This window comes from Xyrauchen texanus, chromosome 10 (genome assembly GCF_025860055.1).
Source record: "Xyrauchen texanus isolate HMW12.3.18 chromosome 10, RBS_HiC_50CHRs, whole genome shotgun sequence".
Taxonomy (NCBI): domain Eukaryota; kingdom Metazoa; phylum Chordata; class Actinopteri; order Cypriniformes; family Catostomidae; genus Xyrauchen; species Xyrauchen texanus.
Genome location: NC_068285.1, coordinates 35,410,599 through 35,437,512, shown reverse-complemented (window position 1 = coordinate 35,437,512; position 26,914 = coordinate 35,410,599). Strand labels below are relative to the sequence as shown.

The window sequence follows — 26,914 nt, the reverse complement described above, 5'->3', positions numbered from 1 at the left end:
TATTTTTGTCTAATGTTTTTCAAAACAGGGTACAATGGGGTTAAAGGGACAACTTAAGGAAAGTTGAAAAAAACTTTGTTTTTTTTTTAGAATACCATTTTCTATTAATTTCAATGACGTTTGCAATTTAATAACATCTCAATTAATAGTATGCTTCTCTCCTTGGACAGCCAGATAATCACTTCCATGCTAATTGTACAGAATAAAGCTCTTAAGCCATTAATGTTTTAATAATTTTATTTGTATCTGGACAAAAATACTTAAACATTTGTTCAGAATTGTTAATGTATAAGTTTGTGTGACATGTTCAGTCTGTGTGTCCGTCGCTCATTCATATGGTCGGTAGAGTCAAGTCAGTCACAGTATAAGATGGGCAATTGGGGGTTGGGGGGGGGGGCATTTAAATATAAATACAGTTAAATAGAAAGAAATGAGAGAACCAGGATTCACCTGTGGAAGTCTCAATATTATGTATGAAAAGTACTTAAACATGTAGCTTTGTAAACATAGGTGAGTCAGCATTATTAACACAGCCAAGTCTTATGCATTGGCTTCAGGTTGGGATGAGACAAAAAGTCTCAAGATTTCATTTTCAACATCTACAAGATCTAGGACGGAAGACCATAAAGACCCAATTTTGATTACTTGCAGCCTTATTGTATCGCTTTCTGCACTTCTCAGAAGTTATTTTTAATGAGTAAAGAACAATGTCAGGACTGCAACTTTAAATTGTGCGAATGTAACAATGTAGTCATTGAACTTCTTGTTTAAATGTAATTCACAGAGACAAGTCGATTGTAGAACACTCAGATTTGTTTTTGAAAAATCTTTTGGCTTCTTAAAGCAATGTCCTTAAATGAGAACAATAGTCGGCCAAGAAGGCCTGAACTGAGAAACGCTTTTTGTCCAACTACTGATCTTGTGTTAAGATTAGTCGCAAAGGGAAGTCAGACATGGGACAACACAGTTGGGTCTACATAGCCAGCTAACACACAAAGATTTCAACAAGGGCAAGGAAAACAAATGTATGGAGTTTCTCCTTCAATGTTCCTCTGTGCCAGTAGAACTATTTCCAAAAGGGAACACAAGCTAAGCAAACATTACACACTGAAACAGTATTTGAACATTGCATTGGAATTGGTTTAACAGTATGGATCAGTCCAGCACAATAAATTATGCATTTTAATTTTTATGCATTTATCTTGAGTTAACCAATTTGGCGTACAAATAGCAGACCAATCATTTCTAATGAAACTGTGGCAGACAATGTAACCTCTAATTTAAAAGATAAGAAAAGAGCAGCAATATTTGCACAAAATGTGCACATTCAAGTAAATAAAAAAACAAAAATAAAACAAACAAAAATCAAAGACAGATTGATACAAATCAGCCTTTTGTCTTTGTTGGTCTGATTGGCACTTTTGTGAATAGGAGTGCATTTCCATTTAGTTATTTTTTTTATTTGTTTTTATCAACTTGATATGAACTCACACAGTGGTCTTATAGACCCTTCCATATATTTGATAAGCATTTTTTCTATTTTATTTTTGCCTGCAATCTCAAGTCTTATTCATCCTATTTATCTGATGTATATGGAAAGCTGAACTGCACCATCCTTGTGCGGAGATGGATTTCCTGTAAATGCAGCAAATATAATCTATTATTACACAGAACCAGGGTTTTAACCTATTAAAACCCCTGTGTGAAATACATCAGATATTATAACAATGTAGAGAGGTATTTTCAGAACCAAGTTGTGATCAAACAAAACAAGTATGGAAAGCTGCAGTCTGACTATGAATCACCATGGATTGGCATCTTATCGAAGAACAATCATTTTAATCCAATTTAATAATAATCAAAATATAGTACAAAGAACTGCATCAAAACCAGAAAGCCGCTCCTCTAAAGATCAGATGATGGGAGCAAACAACTAATCTCTTTCCTTCCCCACAAACATCATCTGTCTGTCAATGTCTAACTATGATTTCATAGATACAGGCCTCATCCCAAACCAAATAACCCCTAGTATTCATTTGGAAAAGCACCCAGTCAGTGTATTATGGAGGTAGAGGTAACAATGCTTCCATAATGGCATGAAAAGTTTACCCACAGTTTATATTTCATCCAAGACAGAAACTACAGTAAATTTCTTAAAAGGCTGGGGGTATAGTTTAATATTCAAACTTTTTCATGCCCTCTGTCTAAAACTCACAGCTGTTATTCAGTCCTACATCAAACGTTTCCTTTGGGAAATTAATCAAGACTTGTTTGTTTGGAAAAGGTCTATTTCTCCGCAGGTTACCATTTTAAATTAGGCTTTTAGTGCATTAACTCAAAGTGCCAAAAAAATAGAATAACATGAAATGTCTAAAAATGAAAAGATAGAGATGTTTGGAGACTATGGAAGTCATTTCCCCCTTGGTTTTATGCTTGAATTTGTACGTGTACGTCTTTATGAAGTGTATGCTGGTTTGTGTGTGCAAATGTAACCTTCATATATATATATTTGTATTCATTATTTAAATTTGTATTCCTTGCCATACCTGCGGCAACTGCAAAACTACAAAATCTTAAACTCCTCGCAAACTTTATGAATACTTGCAAATGAGTTCAATGAGCCGTTTAGAAGATCTGGCAAGGGATACAATAAATTATAGTTGGTATACCAGTAGAACACCATGCAAAACTAAAACATGCACATTCTGAGGGCTACACAAAACAAACACCTTAACGCTATCAGAACCACCCAATAGTGTGATGTTCCAACTAATGACAAAGAAAAACAAAATAAAGACTCTCGGGGTGTGACCACACACCAACCTTCAAGTGCGTCACCCTAGCCCTATATGTGCTTATTTCACCCAGATTGCATTTCATAATTAAAGCCTTCATATCAAAAGAACAGTTATTCATAACACTGCACACCCTAAATGGTCTACAACTAGATATTCACCTCAGAATGGTAAAAAAAATAAAAATAAAAGGAAACTGGGCATCATCTTTAAGGGGCTCTCTTGGCCCCATTAATCACATTAGCTTACAGAAATGAGAATTCGGTCATCATTTACTCACTCTCACCTCAAATCAAAGTCCTATGACATCTCTTTTTGAGTTCTAGGAATAATGTTGATGAGTGTGAGTAAATGACAGAATAACACTTTTTAGTTGAACTATCCCTTTTACATTAATTACTTCTTATATTAGGATAATCCTGTACTACAATACCTGGATTACTTCAATATCACCCTCCACCACATCAAATAAACCCTGCCTAAACTATATCATTTGCATACCCAGCATTGTCTGAAATGATAGTCAATGAATACTAATAATAAAAGAAATGAAACGGCTATAGAAAGTCTATGAAAACTGCTTAAATAAACAAAACAAAAAATATATAAATATATATAGAAAGGAAATACCAGATACCACTTTGGAGTTTCATCTATAATGCTTGGGCATTTCAAATTTTTTTGGTTTGTATAATTTCCAGGACAAGAAATATTAACAAATTGAAGGAATTCTACAATGCAAAACTTAATGAAATCAAACCCAGGATCAAAAGAAAAAAGTATGAAGACCAGGATTTTTTTTGTTGTTGCCAATTTCAATTGGATGAGTAAACAATTCTCTCCTCGTTCAGAGAAAGGGGAAAACTAAAGCATGCCTCCTCCAAACAATGACACAGTGCCATAATTTCTACCTGAGGGGGAAGGTTATTAAGCTGCATAACCAAGAGGGAAAAGAAAAATTTAATAAAAAAAAAATCCAGCTCATGAACCTCTCTCGATTGTGACGAGGCAGTGGAAAGGTTTCTCTGCCTGAAACACACCTCAGTGTCTAAATAAATCTGTCGGTGTCACGGTCGCTAATTTGGTTTGCCCAGATGTCAATCGTTGTGCTCAGAGTGTTTCAGACGTATGTTTTGGTACCGGTATGAGGTGCAGGGAAGGGTGTAAATGAAAGGGTGTGGCCGGGAAGGGTCTGAAGGCAGGTTATAGCTGGAAACCCTCCATGGGAGCCTCCTGATGGGGGAAAAGGAACTGCTGCTGGTTCTCATCCACCTGTGGGGCCAGACTGGCATCCTCCTCCTCTACGCCAAAGTAGTGCTCAATGAGGTCAAAAGCTTTCTGGTATATCTCCTGATTTTCGTGACTCTGTAGGAACTCGATCTTGTCCAAACCTAGCGGAGAAGAGATCGCAGTATGAATATTTAAAATAAATGTTCAGAATTAAATAAAACAAAAAAACAACTGAAACTAGAGGTAGACCAATATATCGGTTTTACCGATTTAGTGGTGCCGATAGCTTCTTTTTGAAACTATCGGTTACCTGAAAAAATGTGCGGATAGTTACCGAAATGTAATTTTCATTTTCAGAAATAATTTTTAATTCCTTATCAATAAACCTCATCTGGTGAAATATATACATACAAAACTCTTCATCTGGTAGAAAATTGGAACGGAGTTTAATCTCTGTAATTGCAAAATAAAGAGTTCCCGATGTATTTCACGCTGGTTTAATGTAAATCTGCCGTTATGCAACATCTTCATTACTTCAACTATTTTATTCATTTTGCAGCCTTAATGTCTATGCCATTCATAGTAAGGAAAGAATTAAGATTTTATATGAATCGATTTTAAAAAATGAATCTGCCAGTTAATCAGTTATCTGCAATTTCCACCACATTAGTTATTAGAATTGGCAAAATCCACTATCAGTCGACCTCTAACTGAAACTCTATAAACAGCATGCATGGCACGCTGTTGATTACCACAATCTTCACATCTTCAGTACTACAAAGTGTCGAATTTAACATGTCAAGTTGTCTAGATCATCCTTTTAGCTAGGATTACTACTTTTCTAGGTTATTCTATGTAAACAGTCTTTCTGGTAACAGTAATACCACTTTCTGGTATCCTTGCACGTTTCATGTGAATGTTAAAGGGTTTACACGGTTAAGACTAGTTGAAATATTAGATAGAACTGTGCACAGAGAAGGTTAGCAAGCGATTTTATCGCTCATGTCATATTATTATAGTCTTATGGCGATACTTTCGAAACCAGGAAACACTTATCTCAGTGCAATACCTTGCACCACAGACTTCTATTTTAAGCGCATTGCCATTTAAATGGTTTTAACTTGCTTTGACAAACCCAAATGATGAGTCAAAACGTTTTTCAGTGGTAATTGTCAGTATGCCACAGAAACTGTCCATTCAGTTTGAGAGCTTAAGTTGTATTGAACCCATAAGAACTCTAAGAGTACCCACTCATCTATGTCTGAAGTGAAGCATTACTATATACATCCATTTTAGATGTAATTTAATAATGACAAGAGTTTAATGAGAGCATGTCGCCATGTCGAGACTCTGAGATTAACGCTTACTCCATCAGATTTCATAGTAGAGGTAGTAATAGGCAAACCTGCTCTGATGAGGATCTGCATGTGGCATTATTTTTCCTAAATTGTTCAGCAAGGTTGTTCTCACTGCTTTGTGACATGGAACCAGCAACAATTACTGTGGCCAAGTTGAAAACCACTTTTGTTTTCCACTTCTATGTGTTTTAGTCCTGATAAATTAAGCCAAGCACACACTACACTAGTTGCAGTCGGCACCCTGCTACTCTCAGTCTTGTTTTTCATCGTGCTGATATGCACACTACAGGACTGATCGCAGACTGAGTGCATCAACTTAAAACCATATATCCTTGACTGAGGCCATGTGTACACCTGGTATTAAATATGCATTTTGGGCCAACCGATCACAAGTGTACAAGCGAGACACATCACGGTTACACCTGGTGAACACTTGTGTTCTGATTTTTCAAGGAGAGAGTCTCTGATTTCATGTGGACATACATCAACCATTACATCTGTGCATTACTGAATTAGGGATGTGCGAGACTAGTCGACTAAACAGTTCTGATGCTGCTAGTCGACACTGGAATTCATATTTTTCTCCATTATACTGTTCAAAATTTGTACACATTGCTTTATATTTTTAACAGAGGCTGCACTGAAATTATTGTCATATGAATGTTACACATATTTAATATAATTAAAATACAAATATTATTTTAAAAAGAGGAGATCTGGAGTAGATACAAAGTTTAATTCTTTCTCTCTGGCTTTTCCAAGCGCAGGATAGCCGCCTCACGTGAGTCAAGTCCCGTCTTTTACCTGAACATGTCAACATGTTAATTTTGCTTATCAAAAAATGTATGCTTTTGAGTAATACATTAGCACATTTTCTCTCTCTTGAAGATTTGTCTTAGCTTACCTAATTATTTTCAACAATATTAATAATTTAGTGAGATCTAAATGATCTCGTCACAGACCAGTCGCCGACTCAGAACATCAAAAGAGACGAGCTTGAGTTGTGTAGTGTACACTAGGCTTTAGGCACCTTAAGTTACATCATTATTACTGCATTAAGAACCACACATTTTTCATTCCCCTGCTAACAATAAAAAAAATGTTTGGCCAAGTCCTTTGGGTCATATGCTTTATAAAGGGTATTTTGTGTGACTTGTGTTACCATAGGCCTCCTCTATAAGACTGCAGTAAGGGTTGATGCCACTGCCATTCTGTTTGGCCTCCTGCTCGCCCAGTCTGAGAATGTTCTCCAGTCCGTTCAGAGCCACCAGCACGATCTTAGAATCCATCACAGTCAACAGATCACACAAAGGCTTAATGCAGGCCAAATTCACCAGATACCTACAGAGAACATAGTGTGAATGCAGAGGAATAAAAAAGCTAAATGCATCTCACCATATTTATACATTTAAAATGTAGTCAGCTGGTCATTATCACAAAATAAACCCTGACAGGGTGATCAGGATCCTGATGTGAATCGAAGGGGTCTTATATAATCCTGAAGTGGTTTATTTTGGCCAAATGACCATCTTACAGCAGTTTTTTTGACACAGCTACTTACCAAATACAAAAATAAGAGTACATAAAATATTGATATTGAGTTTAAATAATTTTAGCACGTTAGAAGAGAGCATGGAGTCCGTGGAAAGATATAAACCAGCACTGTGCAGAAGATTAGTTGCCAGGGACATTATAAAGTTTAGCAGTCATTATATAAAAACGTTTTACCACTGAATGCTGCAACTGACCAACCTGAATCATGTATTCCAGAGACATGTCATAAGCAGTGTAATAAGACATAATACAGTACATCAGCTGTGGACCAACACTCTTTGGCACAGGAAATTATGTATTCCTATTCTGCAGCTTTGGTGTAATTTTGTTGGGAGGAATCAAGTTGCAAAAAACTGGGACAGTTTTGCTCTCTTAGAACTAAAACTAAGGGAAATACAAAATAGGCCCTTTTAATGAGACAGTATAAATATCTAAAAATGACAGAGACAAATCTCTGTTTTGTTGTTAAAACTAAAATGATTGCCATTCATTTTGAAAGTCATGCATATTTAATTGTAATGTGACAGGGCTTGCAACATTATATAAGATGAAACCATAAAAGTGATGCTATGAGCAATGGCTCTGCAACCATTTGGCCAAATACTGCTGGCAGATGCAAACATCCCAAGGTCAGAAGGTAAACAACAATACCAGTCAGAAATTGTCTACGATTACTCTCCAGGTCAACCACTACCACTTGAACATGTGCAGCATGTATCAGTGTTGGAAATCTAGATATTTTTTACTGCATGTTTTGATGAAAAAATATGTGTTAGCTATTGTTGACCATTGTTTTTGGTTTTTAAACGAAAGTTAATGTATCAGCTCATATGTAATCAGTGCACTGGTTAACCAATGTCTGAAGCCATTTTGCCAATTGGCCATTGTAAAATTACCTTTAAGAACTGTGAGGCCTCCAGACTATGTGACCTCACTAGACAGCATGAAAACTCTTCTGAGAAAGCAGGACCACACTGTAATTCAATCTGGATAAACATCCCAAGTTGGCCCCAGTTAGCACTTGTGCCGTGCCTTGTTAACAGCCACACAACTTGGCCAGACAGGAATTGTCGGAGCACTTTAAATTGGATCTCATGCTAAACTTATGATGGAGAGCAGCTATCTTGAGACAATTTATTTCTGAGATCTGACTAAACTGGATTATATTTTTATTTGTGTGGAGTAACTGTCTCACAAGCCATATTTTTGAGTATCAATATTAAGTCCTGTCCACATATTAGATTACTAGACAAGAGGCAGCAGTTGGAATTTCTAGGAATAATTCACCCAAAAATGTAAATTCATAATTTGTTCATGTTAAGACATGTATGAATTACATGGAACACATAAGGTGAAAATTGTGTTCGTGTTGATGAAACTCTTTTTCCATACAGTGAAAGCAAATGGTGACTGAGGCTTTCAGATCCTAACCTTCTGGTTTGCATCTCATTTTGTGTGCCACAGAAGAGAGAAAGTCATAAGGGTACATAGTGATAGAACATTTTTGGGTGAACTTTTCCTTTTAAATGTTGTCATTGCTGGGCTTTTCCCCCGATTTTATCGATTAATATGAATTTGTTTTGACACTTTTTTCCTTTTCTTTTTTGGGAATCGAGGTATAACGCCATAGTTGGACATGCTGTCAATCCACCAAAAGCTGAATTAGTTCATGGTATTTCATGCCCCCAATCTGATCAGCTTGTATACACAGGCTTAATCTGATCATAACTGGCCTTCGTATTGTGTGCATGTTGATGAACATTCTCCTTTCTTTTCTTTAAATACCCATAATAAAGCATTTGTTACGTGACAGTTATGGGTGCTTCACATCAAATCATATGGATAGGCTTTAATGGGAGAATCAAACATCCACTGCTCCTTTTACCATGATGATTTAGATAGGTCACTAATTATTGTTTTTATCTGTGATGTTTTTCAAGTGTACTGCTTTTCAAGTGTACTGCATCTATAGTCGTCCGCTAGAGGCTGGAGAAGTGGCCGAGGACCAAGCTACTGCGCATCTCTCTCTCTCCCACAGTGTTTTTTTTTGTTGGGGGTACTACACCGTTACAGGAAGTACCCCCTATTTTAATCATTATTGTTTCCCTCCCCCTGTCCCCTCAGCAGATGGGGCATAAGGCACGCCCTCCCCCAGGAAAGAGAGGGGGGTGTACGTCATGATATATACAATATATATAATTATTATTATCATTATTATAATTAATTTGAAGTTACTTTTCAGTGGAGTATACTTAAAAGTAGATTTTTTTTGCCACATCCCCCAAGCCCTGGTCAGACCTTTTCTTGTCTAAATGGGTGGTTCTTGGCCAAAATGATTTGAATGGTTGAACTATTACTAGGACAACACAAGGATTGGCATACTATCCCACATTTCATTTTCATTAGTATCAATCCTTATTCTATAACCTCACTGTGCCAAGTTTCAGACAACTCGAAAGGGATCTTTGACATGCAAATATGGTGGTCATGTTAATGTATTAAACAGGAGTTTGGAGTTCTGAAAGTAACAGTATGTTTTCAGTGTATATTAAACTCCTATTTTAAAAAGATCAAGGAAAAGTTTAAACTGCAAACTTGATTGCTCACCTGATCTGCTCAGGCGTGCCACCCGATGTGGCATTAGTGATAGCCCACGCTGCCTCCTTCCTGGTGCGGAACTCCGCTTTCTGTAGGATTTCTATCAGGATGGGGAAGATGTTTGCATCTATTACCGCCTGAAGACAGAGATGAAGGGCGAGTAAACGAACAGAGGATTAATGTCATCCCTAAATCCCAAAATAAATCCAAAATAGACACTACAAACAAGCCAATTCCTTTGAAGCTTTGGGGGGTGCAGTCACAACCTGCCATGCATGATAAACAAGCAGAGCCCAGTGAATATATCTTTTGGTAGCAGGTGTGGAAGTGTAGGTCAGTGTGTACCTGAATCTGGGCTCTGTTTCCTGCTGTGATGTTGGAGATAGTCCAGCAGGCCTCCTTCCTGATGGACTCCTTGGCGTTGCTGAGCAGGTGCAAGAGGCAGGGGAGAGCGGAGCAGTTCAACACCACCTACGGTGAAACACCAGAGGGCAGAAAGACAGGATGAGAAAGCAGAACATTAGTCTCCTACTCCTGAAGCAAGACATAATCATACATAAAGCCTAATGAACACATCCACTCATACACAAACACACCTGCGTCTGAATGTCATCTCCCGTCACAATGTTCCCAACAGCACGCAGAGCAGGAGAGGTTACCTTGTAATCTGAATGCCTGAGAGAAAAGAAGAAATAGAAGTTGCAAACAGTTTAAACAGTTTGTTATAGTTGAGTATTCTCCAAACACACATTTTGGAATTGTTATACTGGGTGTTAAAGGAATAGTTCACCCAAAAATGAAAATTCTCACCATCATGCCATACCAGATGTGAATGACTTTCATTCTTCTGCAGAACACAAATTAAGACTTTTAGAAGAATGTTTCAGATCTCTAGGTCCATACAATGCAAGTGAATGATGACCAAAACTTTGAAGCACCAAAAAGCACATAAAGGCAGCATAAAAGTAACCCATACAACCAGTGGTTTAATCCATGCCTTCTGAAGCGATCCAATCAATTTTGGATGAGAACATTTCCACTGTACATCTTGCCATTGTGGTTTCTAGGCCCAATCATGATTTCAAGCTCGATTACACTTCCTAGTGCTTAACGCACGCGCAGAGCACTTAAATGGCGCTAGGAAGTGTAAAATAGTTGGAAATAAAGATCGCCAAGGAGAATACTGATGTCAAGATTTATAGTGGAAAAAGAAGTTACAATTTGGTCTGTTCTCAGTCAAAACTGATCGGATGCATCACTTCAGAAGACGTGGATTAAACCACTCGAGTCGTATGGATTACTATTATGCTGCCTTTGTGCTTTTTGGAGCTTCAAAATTTTGTGACCATCCACCAGAAGAAAGTCATACACATATGGGATATCATGAGGGTGAATAAATGATTGGAGAAATTTCATTTTTGGGTGAACTATCCCGTTAAAGACAAAAACATTAAATCAAATATGACTCCATTTGCTTCCTTGATAAATGTCCTGGTTGTTTTTGTGCAGAATTCATCAGTATGTTCAGATAAAAAAGTAGTTTGTTTTCATAATCTTTTTCCACCACTGAACTTTTTCCACCACTGAAACCAGGTTTCTCAGTAAATGACTTACATTTTTGTTTTGCCTCACACAAAGCCATCATATTAGTTCAGAAAATGTAAATCCAGTGTACAAGTTTCGCAAAACTATATTTATGGTGCTTTTTTATGGTGGACAGACCTTAGATACTGTATGCTTTTATAGTATGAAAAAGGCTAGTGTGAACTCCACAAAACATCTAATTTTGTTCCACAGAAGACAGTCATAACAGTTTGGAACAACATGAATGTGAGTAAATGACAAATCATTTTCATTTTTGGGTGAACTCTTTGGGTGAACAAATAACATGGCTACTTTTCATGATCCTACCAAATCACAATGGATACAATCAAGTCACAGGGACAACACTAATATTCTGTTTCACTCTGATATGTGTAAAATTATTGAAATTTAAAAAGTGATTCACTTTCATATTGTCTTCAATATGACAGCATTGTTTCAATAGCAGGTTTCTCAGATATTCTCAGCAAGACTCACATGAGCAGTTCCACCAGCCTCCTGCAGACCCCAGAATCAATAACTGCCTGGATTTTCTCATTGGGTCCATCCGAAAGATAGGACAGAGCCCAGCAGGCATCAGCCAGCAGGTCTGGATCGCTGCTGAACAACAGACGGGACAGAACAGGCAGGCATGGAGACACCTACGAGAGGAAAAAAAGAGAGCTCATTTCAATATGAAGTCTAAGGATCAAGACAAAACATGACATTTAGATTTTAAAAGACTTCATCTGTGGTACACTTATATTTGAGATGTGTGTAAACCAAAAATACTGTGGTCTATATTGTAACAGGCAGTAAAATGCTCCCCTTTTATACAAATCTTTATAATTTGGACAAGTGCGATAATTGGGGAAATGCTTGTAGATAGCATGGGTACTCTGATGGTTTCTCTGATAGGTTTAGATGATTCCTGCAGATAAACAGACCAAATAAGGCTGCATCTGTTCACCAATGCATTAGAACCAAGAAAACATCACCTGGAAAAGTATAAAGTGTTTTTTTTTAAACAACAAGTAAGAGGGACAAGTCAAGGCAAACACTGACCTTTTCAAACTCTGGGGGTGGACTTTTGCCCCTGCAGAGGTTGGATAAGGCCCACACAGCATTCCTGGTCATTGTAAGACGTGTTGATTTGGTCAGCAGCCTGGAGGAAAGGATTTTAAAAAAAAAACAATCTATACTTATCTACAGCAACAAATATATTTTTTTTATACATTTGAGAATATTCAAAACAGGTAAATTGCTTTGGCAGACATACAAGTTTATTGCTATGTTTGCTTAACACAAAAAGCACTCACAATAGTAGAGATGGAAGGATATTACAGTTTAGCACATAATCTCTGCACGCGGCACTGTCTCCCGCAATATTCCCCAAAGCCCAAACAGCCTGTGACACAAACTATACATTAACAGCTTAAAATGAGATTAATTTTCATTTAGAACAAACAAAACCAGGTGAACTTCTAGTTTTCAAAGAATAGAAAAGAAGCACTTATTCTATGCCAGCACCTGCTCCTCTACATCTTCAAAATCAGAGTTGAGAAGCTCGATGAAGACGGGAACAGCACCAGCATCAATCACAAATTTCGTCTGCTGTGATGTTCCAGATGCGATGTTGGTCAGCGCCCAAGCAGCCTCAAACTGAGGGAAGGAGAGACTCATTTTTTTAATTTTCAATTGAGTTCAAGGCAACAATGTCCAAACTTTTAATTGAAAAACGAGATTTGTACACTATCTGAAAGCAATGCGAGTGCAGTTTATGCAGTTGCTAGGACTTTATGGGTGGTTGCTAGGTGGTTATTTACAGGCCCAAGTCATGCCCAAATTTTGACATTTTCACTTAGGGGTGTACTCACTTTTGTTGCCAGTGATTTAGACATTAATGGCTGTGTTGACTTATTTTGAGGGGACAGCAAATTTACACTGTTATACAAGCTGTACACTCACTACTTTACATTGTAGCAAAGTGTAATTTCTTCAGTGTTGTCACATGAAAAGATATAATGAAATATTGACAAAAATGTGAGGGGTGTACTCACTTCTGTGAGATACTGTGTACACACACACACACACACACACATACATACACACACATATACATATATATATATATATATATACACACATAAATACACACACACCACAGTGCAAAAGTCTTAGGCTCATAAGCTGTTTCACAAAAACATTTGTCTTAAGATGGTTATTTATATCTGCTACTTTATGGGATTACATGAAGAGACAGAAGTAATTGAGACAGCCGAAATGAAGAACTGTCGAATTCTCCAAGAAGCTTACATACAACTGTGTTCAGGTTTAAGTAGGAGAATTGGTGCTGTTTTGAAGGAAAAAGTGTTCACACCAAATATTGATTTAGCTCTTTTTCTGGACTTTGCATAACGTTAATTGATTAATGAAAACTATTTTTGCCATTCATTTTTATGAACTCCTCACTTTGAAAGTTTTTCACAAGTGCCTAAAACTTTTGCACAGTCTAATACATACATACACATGCATACTGAATCTATTTGACCATATTGATTTTTTAAATGTTTTTATTAATAAACCAGTTAACAGCTGTGTTTCTTTGACTTTCTATCTTGCTTCTGAACAACCATCTAAATTGAACAAGCAAATTGTTTTTAGCAACTAAAAACAGCCATTTGGATCCACAGTCATTGTTTTAGACTGGAACCTTGTATGTAAGATTGCTTAAATAATATAGGACACCTCTCCTCAAAGAGCTGGATTTGAGGATCCAAACTGAGCAGGATGAGTTATGCACAGATTACATTAAAAAACAAAGTATAAGCAATAGCAAGTACCACTATTTAAATTAGATGTGTAAGTGATTAAGATTTAAGTTAAAATCTCACCTGTAATGTGCAATTGGTACTTTTTTGAAGGAACTCGACAAATCTGTTCACAATCCCTGGTGTGCTTATCACCTCATCAATAGGTGGGTTTGGTTCTGTTAACAGAAAGACAGGGTTATTCAAACTCTGATGTTTATCAGCTGTGAAACTGTGTATAGGCAGCGTGCGTTTGTCTCAGATACCTTTGGAGAGCAGTTTTCTGAAACTCTGTGTTGTGACCAGCTGTAGTTCAGGATCTTCTGAGAAGAGCATTTCAACCATATCTCTTGTGATCATTCCATCCTAATAAGACATAACATGTCTAGATCAATGCCCTTAATTTGTTTCCAGTCAGGGTTTGCACCTCTAAGAGGTTTAAATCAATACTGCTTATTGAATTAAGGGGTCGTAATGCACTAATAACGGTCCAACAATTACCTCACCCTGTAACTGATCTAATGAGGGAAGTAAACTATGCATTTGGGTTAGAACTCACTGAAGATGTGGTGGATGTGACGTAGGAGTCCATGAGCAGACTGTCGAACATTCCAACTTCTTCACCTAGCTCCACATTTCTCCTCTTAAACAGCTGTCAAGAGAGATATATAGAGAAATCAATGGTGGATATTATATCACTTTGACCTGGCAGTTCAAGTCAACATAAAATAGCATTCACAATCCAATTCACTTCAGTAATGTAATGCCTTTACGTGTGAAAATAAGTATTCATAAAAAAAACAAAGGGACTTCATTATATCCATTGGGAATTTATTGGATTGTGAAAAGTAGGTGTTCCATACAAGAATGGAGCAAGAGCTGAATGCACACATATTTGATGAGGCTTCTTGACCAGGAAGTGGAGGCTGAAGGTCAGCAGCTATTTAAATGGCTATTTGTAATTAAACACCTTTCATTATTTACCGACCCTCATGTAGATCCAAACCCATATGACTGACTTTGTTTTGCAGAAAAAAATCACATTGGTTCTTGTGTCATGACGACATGATGATTGGTCACGAGAAGCAAGAACCAATGCATGGGTTGATCAATGGTTTGATTTGAAAGTGAATTATGATATAATATTTGGTATGTTCTTCAAACAAAGTAAAGACTTGGAATATGATGCACAATTCACGTAAACAACAGTTATGACACTTTTGGGTGCTTTTTTTAAGCTTTAAATCAAGTCACCATCAACTACTATAGTTTAGAAATCAGCGATTATGACATTCTATAAAAGATCTCTATTTGTGTTTCACAGAACAAAGCAAGTCCGGATTGACATAAGGTTGAGTAAAAAAAAAAAAAAAAAAAAAGACAGAATTTTCACTTTTGGGAGAACGTAAATGGGGTCAATTTTGATTCCATCTTGATTTGGAAATAAGCAAGTGAAAAATCCATGGTGAGGGAAGTAGTGTATAGTCACCTGTTGCTCTCGCTTCTGTTTCCTCAGCTGAATGCCTTCCTCTTCTCTTCTACGACGCATCTCCTCCAGATTGAGTGCTTTGTTCTTGTAGCGGTTCATCCTGAAATTATCCTTTGCAGGACTCGCTGAGGGCTCTGTAGAGTGGGATGATTAGCAAAGTCAGAAACTTTTTAAATACAATCCCAAAGACAAGTGGTGCTCCCTCAACAAGCGGTGACAGGACATTATTAGACTACTTCTAGACACAAAATGAACTGGATTTTATTTAGTAAAGGTGACCAAAAAGGAGTCCATCGATGTGTCTGAATTTGAAAACTATCTGTGCAAAATAGCATGCGAGATCTGAATTAAAATCAAAGTCCAATGAAAACAGGAGGCCAATTGGGCCTGAATGGTGAACTACTTCAAGTGGTTTTTAAAAGTATCCATTCGTTCATGCTTTTTCGGCTATTACAGCTTACAAACTATTGTGTGGCATTTTCTTTCAACTTTTCAGGAAAGTGGCAATCAATGGAAGCTGTAGGATAATTTTTACTCTGAATTTTAAGGTTAAGAATTTAGCTTAAATGCAGTATGCAAAAGGGGGAACGTGGTATCAAAACACAATTTTACGATGTGGTAGTATGTTCCAATATATGTATATTACGCACGGTTGTACACTTTCCCAATCACCATCAAAGAAGCCAACATAAGACTAGGCTATGTTTAGATGACGTGGCAGGTTGACAAGAGACAGACACAGTGAGTGTGGCTTCAGGCCTCAAAGAGGAGTTTATTTTAAATAATATCAGCCCTCTTTGTTGCGAGTAAATCACTTGCAGATGAGAGTCTGTCTATTAGCCACTGTTAAGTAAATATTAGCATTTCACTCGCCAGTGAAAGTGTTGTGTAGTGTCGAAGCACTGAGGCCCTTATACTGAATAAAAAGCAGTTGATTAAGAAGCTGATTCAGCCTTGTCATTTCCTGAATGTGTAGAATCACGACCCGGCCCCGCCCTCCACCCAGCCACATTCATCAAGTTGAACTCAGAGCATCTCAGGGAACTGCACCACGGACATCACAAGCGTGTGAAGATGAACCAATTCTCAAGCGCTCTGATGTGGCGTCGTCTACAGAGGCTTGCGCCAATCTCCAGCGAAAATATAAAAAGGTATACATTTATTCAATTTGTGAACGCGAAGCGCTCAAGTTTCACTTAACGGCCATGTAATGGCAAATGTCCGTGGTCTTGTGGGTTTATTCACACAGTGAGACCGACGAGATGTCCTGCTCTATTTCTGTGGAGATGATAAAATGCAAAAAACTGAATCTCAAAAGCTTCCTTATTGAGAAATAAGGGCTTGTGAGTTAATCAGAGAGACTGAAAATAATGTGTTAAAGGGAAGAATTTAAGGCAGAAATCTTTTACTATTGCATAATATAATATAATAGCTATACAGGTTGTCTGGGTTACAAAACAAGCAAAAGAAAACAAAACATTGAAAAAGTCCAAATGGATCAAACGTAAATCAGACAAATAAGATAGATATATACACACATTCAGCTGATTATCAAAATATGTCTAAAATAAATATATATATTTATTTTAGACATATTTTGATAATTCAAATATTATTTTAATTTTTATACTTCTACATTTGACTGTCATTCATACGTTTTTGAAGCCTGAAAAGGAAATCATACCCTTATTTAATATTTAATCTAATTTTATTTGACCCAAGCTAAATTTGTATAAATGACTTTGCTGTGTGCATGAAGTGTGAGTTTGTATGGTAATTAATCATCATATTCGTGAAACACCTAAAACAGGCCTTCTTAATTAATAGTCATAATCGCAATTATTTGAGAATTAATTGTTAGCCAAATTTCACAATCGTGACAATCTTATTTTCATTATTAGGCTTCTACATTGTGAATTATACGAAATTTCAAACAGTGACAACTGCTTGCTACTTTATTAAAAATATGATTTCATGACATCATATAAATTGATAAGTGAAATTTTTAAAGCTAAAATGTGATTAAAATCATAAAGTAAAATATATATTTTACTATAATAATATTATTAATAAACATTAATAAATAATATAATTCATTCATATATTGCATGAATATATATGAAGAGGCCCCCTCTCAGTTTGCTTAATATATTTTTTAGTTACATTATGCTTTAAGTTTTTACGATTAATCATGATCTTAATTTGAACAATCTCAAGATTGATCTTTCTCTCAATGCGCAACCCTCTACTACAATGAGAGGAAATCACTTGCATTTGCAACCAAATTTAACTCTGTGTGACTAAAGTGAATATATTTGGCAACTGGCTGGTAAATGTTTACATTTCACTAACCAGTAATTGTGTAGTTTAGTTGTGAAGTGTTCAGCAATGAGATCCTTTCACAGCATGTTGAGAGTAAAAGTATTTCTGTGTAATGTGTGTCCATGATGAGATCCACGCAAACAATGACACTGAATACGGTCTCTTAATAACCTTTCTGTTCTTTACAGTCAGTTGTTGATCAAAAACATTTAATTCTAATCATGTATTACACAGATGAGGTAAAGCCTCTCTCATTAACATGCACTCATTTACAGGCGTTGTTAACAGAAATGCAGTTTTTTGTTAAAGAGACAGTACCGGTTTTAGCATGTGTTCACAAAATCTATGTAAATATTGTCAAGAATACAAATTATGCAATTTAACAATAAATATGTAACAAAATAATATATTAAATATATTATCATATTTATTGATTGAATACATTTATTTGTTCCTTTATTAAAAACCAAAATGTGACAAATGATGAAAAAGTAATCAAATATAATTAGTAAAATTTATATTTTTCTAATGTACCCAATTAAAAGGTCCCCTGTATAATTAATAGCATTAGCTGGGAGAAAAAGTATTTTATATGTAATTAAAAAGGACATTATAACTGAAATAAACCCATATGAATCAATATTGAATCAAAATCGAATCACGAAAAAAGAACATACTAAAAGAATACTCTTCCAGTTTCTGGGCTTATTTAAAAGGGAAAGACATATTTACACAAAATAGAAAGCAAAATAACATGCCTATTTTCTAAAAAATAACTGGATGCTACTCACATGCGATGCATTGAGGTCATGTGCAAACAATGTAGCATATTATTGTTTGAAATGTTTGTTGCATAATGCCTGATGTTTCACTTATTTTAAAAGAAATAGCAAGCAGCTATTTACAGTATATACTGCATGTCTTAAGTAGGTTGAAAGCTAATGTAGCCACACCTTTAATGCATAGTATAAATAAATTAACAAGGATGCAGAGTTAGAGACATGGTCGATAAAAATGAGAAAGTAATTATTCCTCTCTAAGTAACTTGCTAATAAATCAAGCCAAGCAAAGGAGAAATTCATGTTTTTAGGATCCCTGACAGCAAAACAAAGCAGCTATGACAATTTCAATTGTTGCGCCATCTGCAAGAGCGCACATGCCATCAATTACGCAACAGAAATTGATATCGAAGAGCAAAGCCTATTAAACCTTCCCATTCAGAACCTAAGAATGAATGGAGGAGAAATTGTACAGCAATCTCAGTGGCATCTTCACATTCATTACTCACTTGCACAGAGCCATCCGGAGTTATTAAGCAAAACCACTTTTATTGAGGGTGTCTAAATACTGTTTGCATGAGCAAGCAGCTAAAGCGGCCTGTCTCAGCATTTAGAGGAGGCTATGAATGATGATTGCAAGATTTACCACCTGCACACCAGGGTGCAAAGCAAAAGCGTTTTGAGAGTATTGATGCTGGGGAAAAAAAAATAAAAAATCATCTCTGGCACCATGGGAATATGGCTCTGTGACCTTAAATCTTTAAATATCAGCAGTTTTGAGATAGAATACTTTGACAAGATCCAGCTTGACAGCTGATGATACAGACTGCCTATTGGGCAAGTTCAGATGAGAGGAGTGAGGCCTTCTTCCAAAATAAATGGAAGACTCCATACGTTCCAGAATAGGGCTGAGTATTGCCAGAAACCATGTGATACGATATGCATTGCGATACACTTCACGATTCGATAAAGTCTATAAACTCTTTTGAAAAGGAAACTGGATATAAAAGTGTGGTTCACACCAAAACTGTTGTTGTTGCTGTTGTGTTTTTTTTTCTTTTTCAAATGACCAACTGGTATTTCCAAATCTAGTACCTCTGGTACATCTTGTCCAGTGTGTGGATCATTTTCTGAAATCCCACTTTGCTAACGGTGCATCGTGTCTCTTTATATCTCTGTGAAGACTTGTCATATGGCGTGACACTCGCAAACACATCTGTAATTGTGCTTTGTTTAGCTTACTGGGCTTTTTAATGTAGTTTTAGTCAATGAAAACAGTTGACATTTTAGTCAAATTTTAGTAACATTTAATCATATTGATATTTTAGCCACTGAACACTGTAAACCTTTTAGCCATAAGAGTATTATTGATAAGCATTTGTCAATCTTGTCTATCCAATACACACACATAGCCAAGCTATGATCTGTGTTATTTTTTCTGGCCACCAGTTCAGTGTCGGTCTGCTCGGTATCTATCTCCACGCTGAATACCGGAAACTAACATGACATGACCACACGTGCCACTCCCTAAACTGAGACTGACTGGTCATCTTTTTATTAGCGGTGTAGAAAATGGGCAAACAGCTCTCAGAGAGAATGAGCTGACACGTCCGCACTTATTTATTTAATATAATCGCAGCATTTTGCCGTCATATAATCGCACAGGCTGACATCGCGATTGCGATATGATTTATTGTGAAGCACTAGTTGTTACCATAAAGAGCAGATCTCTCTTTGATTGGGGAATGTCCCTAAAGTGCGTCTCCTTATTATGCGCTCCGCATAAATACGGTGAACCTCGTTATATTCAATTAATGCTCGTTGTCATTAGCAGGACCATACACTTGGTCTCCGCTGTGTTCACTCATCCTGACAGCTTACGTCTCGACCCACAGAGCAAATTTTGAAAACAAAATATTAAAATGCACATCTGATGAACAAAGCAGTGATTGTATAAAATAAATATATCGTTCTGCACAAAACGATTGCAAAACAAAATGCAATTGTGGCGAATTAAGTTATACATTCAAGTGAGCTAAATTACAAACGTTTTTAAAGTTACACACAAATATAATGAAGTTGCAATGACGAGCAGCACCATACACTTCAACACTTCACGTTTATGGACAGCATCTTTCTTAAGTAGCACTTAAAGTGTGTACTCGCATGCTCATGTTCAGTGCGGCTTTGGGAAACACATGTAAAAAAAAAACTAATTCATAAAATCGCTCGAAGAAAATGCTCTTAACCACTAAGATCAATCGTTATTGGGAAACGAGGCCCTGATCAGTTAAGTTAGGATTTTTCACAAATGTATATTACAGAAGTAAATCCTAACTGTAGTTAAGATAATGCACTTAGGAAATGTTGTTCTGTTATAGTTTTTTTCCCTAAATGAGTTCCTTACTAATACGATTGCCGTGGTAAAGCAAATAAGATACGATTCCAAAGTTAGGATGTTTCTGAAATATGCCTGTAATATGCCCTCTGATGTTAATAAGACTTCATCATCACGGTCTTTAAAATGCAGAATGCACCTCTTCTCGGGGAGCCGGCTTCGAATCACCATGTTTGAACACTAGACTTACCACAATATCATAATTTTCACACCGGTATGGTGTTCACGTTCAAATCGTTATTACCGCTGGTTGGAAGTGCTACTGTGGGGTAATTTTCATTAAGCAATAGCTTACACAATACTGCAAGGCAAACTGATTTATAATATTTAACTTTATTTTGTATTTATTTTATCAAAAAATTTAAATGAAACTGAAAAAATTAAGTGCAATAAAAATAGTTTTTATATTTACTTGTTGAATTTACTTCAGCCGTGTGTTCTCTCCATCATGGGTTATCAGTCGGGTATTTCGTTGTCCGGGCAAATACATCATATGTTGTGGGTTGTTGCGAGTTTAATGTTGGTGTTTTATTACCTTTCATCCCAGGACCCAGTTTATCTGCTTCGAAAGGGGAATGATTTTGTGTGTGAATAAATTTGTTTTGTTCCTTTCCAGGGCTGGGAGACATGCAAGAAATATGTTCATGATATTTTTATAAAAAAAATAATCACAATATCCAATTACATTGTCAACCCCCTGGCTGAGGGATCAGTGAATATTCATGATTTAGTGATTTTGCATTGAGAAAAAAAAAAAAAACTTAAACCAAAAAGGCATTTCTAAATTCAATCTGCACTTCAAACAAAACGATAAGCAATGAAAAGAACTAAGTGGTCCAAAAAAAGATCAAATCAATCATATATTTTTCCCTTTAACCATCAGGAAAGTATCAGTCTATGACAACAGATGGAAACTTACTATTACAAATTAATATCTAAAAACAATTATAAAAGTAAACATAATAATTATAATGATGATAATCACTGATATATAAATCGTGGTTTGAGGTGAATGTGTTTGTATTATTTTATGATTTAAATCACAGATGTATAGGCTATATACTGTATAAAAAGGCCCTGCAGAGTTGTGCTCACAATGAACTGCTCTGTGGAAATAAAGCAAACTGAACTCAAAGCACTTCACAGAGCTGAGGTGGTCTGAGGTCATTTGCAGCATTCTCATAGACAATACTATACTTGCAGAATAATTTCAGAAGACTGAAGAAAGGAAAGAGTGAAAACCCTTTAAATACGAATGTTCCAAGAGACTTCATGCCTCCGAACAATCAGCACGTCAGACATGCACAGTCGGCTTTTCTGTCATCTGTTCATAAAAACATGATAGTGTTTCTTCAAGCATGTGCCTAACAGAATTTCTTGTATCATTCCAAATCAGACGTCTTAGTTACCCACCATTCACAATATATACTACTACTGTTGAAGCCATCAGTACAAATTTTTAGATACCTACAAATTTGTTTGAGTACTGCACATAAAAATGATGTTTAGAGAACTACACTACCCATGGTTCAGCAGAGAAAGATCCATCCTGGCCAACAAAGTGCACCAAAAGAGCTCTGGAGCAACCGCCCACTCTCATGACCACTGCGAATGACGCAATCAAGTCGGTCTTCCTACACTCTAAACCAGTGGTTCCCAAACATTCAACATCCTTTCATGTACCCCCTCTCTAACGCAGAGATAAAATTTACACAAGGTAATTTGGAAATATGTCTGTTTAACACAATTATCTTTGTAAAATAACTACCTTATATTAAACATGTTATATTTGTACATGTATTGTACACGTTATATTAATCATATACCTATACTGAATAAATGGCTTAACGATTGAGATGGGAATGCTAGATATGATATAACTGCATAACTTGAAAACTCCCCCCTCATCGCGTCATAGTATGCAAGAATAGCGTTCAGTTCTGTGCCTGGAATTGCGCATCATTGCAGGTATGGTATTGCTGGCCGACTTCGAGCATTGAGGTTAAGTATCTGTGCAATTGCGCAGTCAGCTCAAGGTGCTTTTTTATGTCACATTTGACACTGTTAGCAATGTTGAACTCATTTGATGAAAAAACATCATGCAACAATGTAAAAACAGGTCTCTACAGTGCAAGCAAATGTGATTGAAAATTACGTGCATGTCTGTCATGTTCAATAGTTACGGAGTGAAAACGTTATTTTTAAATGCTGGCAACCAGTTTTAACCACTTCATTTCATTACAATCATTTTTTCTTGATACCAAAGGCCAAAGGGTTTATCACAATAAGGTTTTGGAATTACACCACTTCGTGTGGCCTGAAAAAACATGTGCTTTGATCCTGAAGGAAACCTCTGCATCACACATTTCTTTGCCTTATTGCCCATTGTGGATGCAGGATTCTGAGAACAAAGTCCTTTTTTAACAACTATATACAATTATAGTTGTATTATTAACCTTTTTTTGTTTTGTTCTAACCGGTTACCATTTGGAATGGAGGACATGGAACTTCTGAACCAGAACGAAAAAAACCCCAAACATTTCGTTTTTTAGTCCCTGCTTAAAACACTAGGTTAAAAATACAGCTTGCATTCATATTTCCATAGTTTTTAAATTGATTACATCATATGCAATGCTTATGGGATTGTTGTGTACTCCCTCATGAAATAATATCAAAAAGAGACCTTGCACCTTAGTGAAAAATCACATATGCTTCAATCTCAAAATAGTTCCAATTTTCAAATACTAATTTGCTTCAAATCAAGGTTTGTAATGTTGTGATTCACTTTGGTTGGTTTGGATCATGGATCATGGCTCAGAACTCTATAGAGCCGTAAATATCCAGAACTAAAAATCCCATTCATTTTCTTCACAGAGAAACTGATTATTAAACAGACTGATTTTAACTTGGTTTTTGTTGTTATTTTTTTTATAATGTTAAATTGCTAAATTCTCAGTAAGGAACTACACTACCCATAATCTCTAAGAGATTCAAAACAGGAATCGGGACTCAAATGGTTTTAGAAGAGAACTGCAAACTACAACGAAGCATTCAAAATTACATAATCAAATTGGTTTCTCTAAACTCTCACACGTAAATTTTTTATATTATGCGATACAATTCAATATGCATTTTATAAAATAGTCACTAGTTTTATATTGTAATGCTGTTTCTGAATCAAATACATAATTCTAAATGCTTTGTAATGTGTTTTCAGCTTGGAGCAGGTTAATTTGTTTCTTGAAGAGATATCGAAAAACACCTCTGGAACCAAGGTGCTTAAAAAGTGGACCGTCAAAAAAAATTGGTGCTCAATTTTGTTGCCACTTAAATGATACAGATGGTGCTTAAGATTAGGAGAGCCATCATAATGACTCTCTTTTACAAATTTAGATAGGATGATGAGCAAGACGTAGAAGAAGGGCAGCTCCATTACAGACATAGTTCCCCATTACATGGGCCCCACAAATAGCAATGTGGGCAAGGCCCCTGTTGCAGGAACTATTTAAAAAAAAACTGTGTTTGCAGAAGTGCCAGTGTAGACAATCCAAAGGTCAACCTGCATTGTGCATGAAAAGGAGTTTTGTTGCTTTTTAAGGCAAATATAAAACAGTGCAACTTGGGGAATTAAAGGTTTTTGTGATTTAAACCAACACAGATGGAATTATTTGATTGAGGCTCTTGCAGGATCATTATAGCCTTGAAATTTATTTGAACCACAAAAAGCTCTGAGAAGCCCATTTTGTAGAAATATCTGAAAATATGGCTTCTTGACAGCTGGATTCTAGGGTAGGGTTGCACCAGCTCTGCGTAAAGTCTCAATTAAGTTGAGACGTAATGTTCACACTAAGGGCTTAGTAACTACTAGTTAGTTTGTAACCAAGTCAGCTTAATTTGGTTGCACCACCTGTTCTTAAGCCAAGACTTAACTAGTAGGTTGTAAGCTCTCCATAAAGTAATGTGTAGTCGAATAATATGATGCTTACAATGGTGGTGGCTGTGGGGCTCGAACCAGCGACCTTCTGATTAACAGATAAGTGCTTTAGCCCACTACACCACCACCACCACTCCACTGGCTTCACACTATTCTCCACGGCATCCACTCACAACTCACCACGTTGCATAGGAGACCTGGCTGGAGGCACTCAGCACACCCTGGATTCGAACTCACAACTCCAGGGGTGATAGTCAGCGTCTTTACTCACTGAGCTACCCAGGCCCCCATCTATTTAATTTGTTGAAACTTTACACTGGGCGGTGTACACAGGAAAGTGCACCGTTAGATCGGGTTCATGCTGAAGAGGTAAGTTATATATTTTTTTATATAGTTTTCTCTTGTAAATGTAAATGAGTGCCAACATCATATATGTTGAAAGGACTGAAGCCTGTCAACCAAAATATGAGCTCATTGATGTCATTAAATGAGTCTGCTTTTTTAATTCCATCCATTACTCCTGGTAGGAGGCTTCCGTAGATATTTAGTTTATACGTTGCGTTACGTCCTACCTAAGTTTAAGGGTGCAACACTCAAATATTTATTAGTGTGTAAGTAACTTGTGCACATTTACGCCACAACTAGGCTACTTATGTATAGCTGGTGCATCCGGCCCCCTGGAAACTAGCATCAGCATACTTGAATAGCAAACTAAAATGCCATACTAAAATGCCATGAAGACTCAATAAAAGATCAGATCTCACATGAATTTCCTTTTTATGATTCTCTGAAATATTAGGCTATGAGACAGGATGAGCCAAGACAGCAGCAGCCAGAGATTCTGACACCTAATCGACTGTTTGTATGTACCTGCCTTTCTGTCCCATCTTATTCCTCCTTTTAAACAACACCAATTCAATATTATTCTCTGAAACTGAGGGTCAATGAACTGTAAGACATCAATTTCCAAGTAATATTTAACAGACATGCCACATGTTTCATTGCTCATTAAAAGGAATTACAGCAATGAACAGCCCATATATCTCAATTTGCGACTAACTTTTAAATAGACATCTTATACATTGCCTTCAAAAGATAAAAGCCGATCTTAGGGTCCATAATAAGATACACTTGACAGGTAAGATAGCTGAAAGGCTGTGAAATATAATGACTTCGTTTGTGTCTCACAACTTAATGACCTGCCTACCTAAACAGCATTTTGGGCAATAACGCGCTGTGAAAATGCTGTCTAGGTAGGGAGCATTTCCTCATCAGCACCTATGTTAAACGAAACATGACACGATTTCACAACAACTGCAACATGACCAAGCGTGTACACCGGCAACGGTTCAAATCCTCCTTCCACTTCAGCAAAACCCGAACATTTCACACAAACGCCTCTTTCAAGAGCGTTCTGGGTTACAATATTTGCTCACATGATTAGTGGTGCACATATATAGAGCAAGCAGACCAGTGTGCTAGGCTAACTGGCCCTTACATTCACGCTGTAACTTGACATGATGTAGCTTCTCTCGGGGTTTTGGCTGCTGATAGACGTGAATAATAAAATGAACGCGCCCAAAGACAGTATAAATCGGGTACTTACCCATCGTGCTTTCTTTAAAGATACACGCTTCGTTTTGACTGATAATGGCAAAGCTGTAATCTCAACACTCTCCTTGTCTTCCAGAATTTGCTCCTCACAAACAATATGTCGGTGATCTATGGGGAGCCGAGGGAGACAAACTAAAGACAGCGTTTCCAATTTGCGTTATGCGGAACGCCCCGTGAGCATACAAAACGATTCGTCATCAGTCAGTTTGGAATGTAAGAATCAAATAGATTAATATCATTTTTCATAACGTTTTTGATAGTGATTTAGGACACATGTTCCGGGGATTAAGCGTACAAAAAATTACGAATTTCAAATAGGTAAAATCCGTGATAAATATAATATTTCTCTGTATATTTGAATATTCGCCTAGTTTGTAAAAAAATAAAATAAATGCATGACATGCAAACACTATGTGAAGCAAATAGGCTACTGTTTTTAGCTTTTTAGTTTT

At 36.6% G+C, this 26,914-nt stretch overlaps 1 protein-coding gene across 1 annotated transcript; it reads right to left on the bottom strand.

Moving 5' to 3' along the window:
• Positions 1-232: 232 nt before the first annotated feature.
• Positions 233-26,585, bottom strand: LOC127650592 (importin subunit alpha-7). The gene is made up of 14 exons (XM_052136092.1): positions 26,455-26,585; positions 15,416-15,549; positions 14,486-14,578; positions 14,193-14,292; positions 14,011-14,105; positions 12,647-12,778; positions 12,436-12,524; positions 12,182-12,281; positions 11,615-11,778; positions 10,132-10,210; positions 9,881-10,006; positions 9,545-9,672; positions 6,546-6,724; positions 233-4,186 (listed from the first exon to the last, which is right to left on the bottom strand). Exons 1-14 carry the CDS (start codon positions 26,456-26,458, stop codon positions 3,999-4,001), a joined length of 1,611 nt encoding a protein of 536 aa, XP_051992052.1. The 5' UTR covers positions 26,459-26,585; the 3' UTR covers positions 233-3,998.
• Positions 26,586-26,914: the final 329 nt, after the last annotated feature.

Excerpts from the sequence above, each read along its gene's own strand:
- LOC127650592 (XM_052136092.1), bottom strand. Across the intron at positions 14,579-15,415 it reads AACAGAAGCGAGAGCAACAG|CTGTTTAAGAGGAGAAATGT; the intron begins GTGACTATACAC and ends CTCTCTTGACAG. Across the intron at positions 14,293-14,485 it reads TCACATCCACCACATCTTCA|GATGGAATGATCACAAGAGA; the intron begins GTGAGTTCTAAC and ends ATGTCTTATTAG.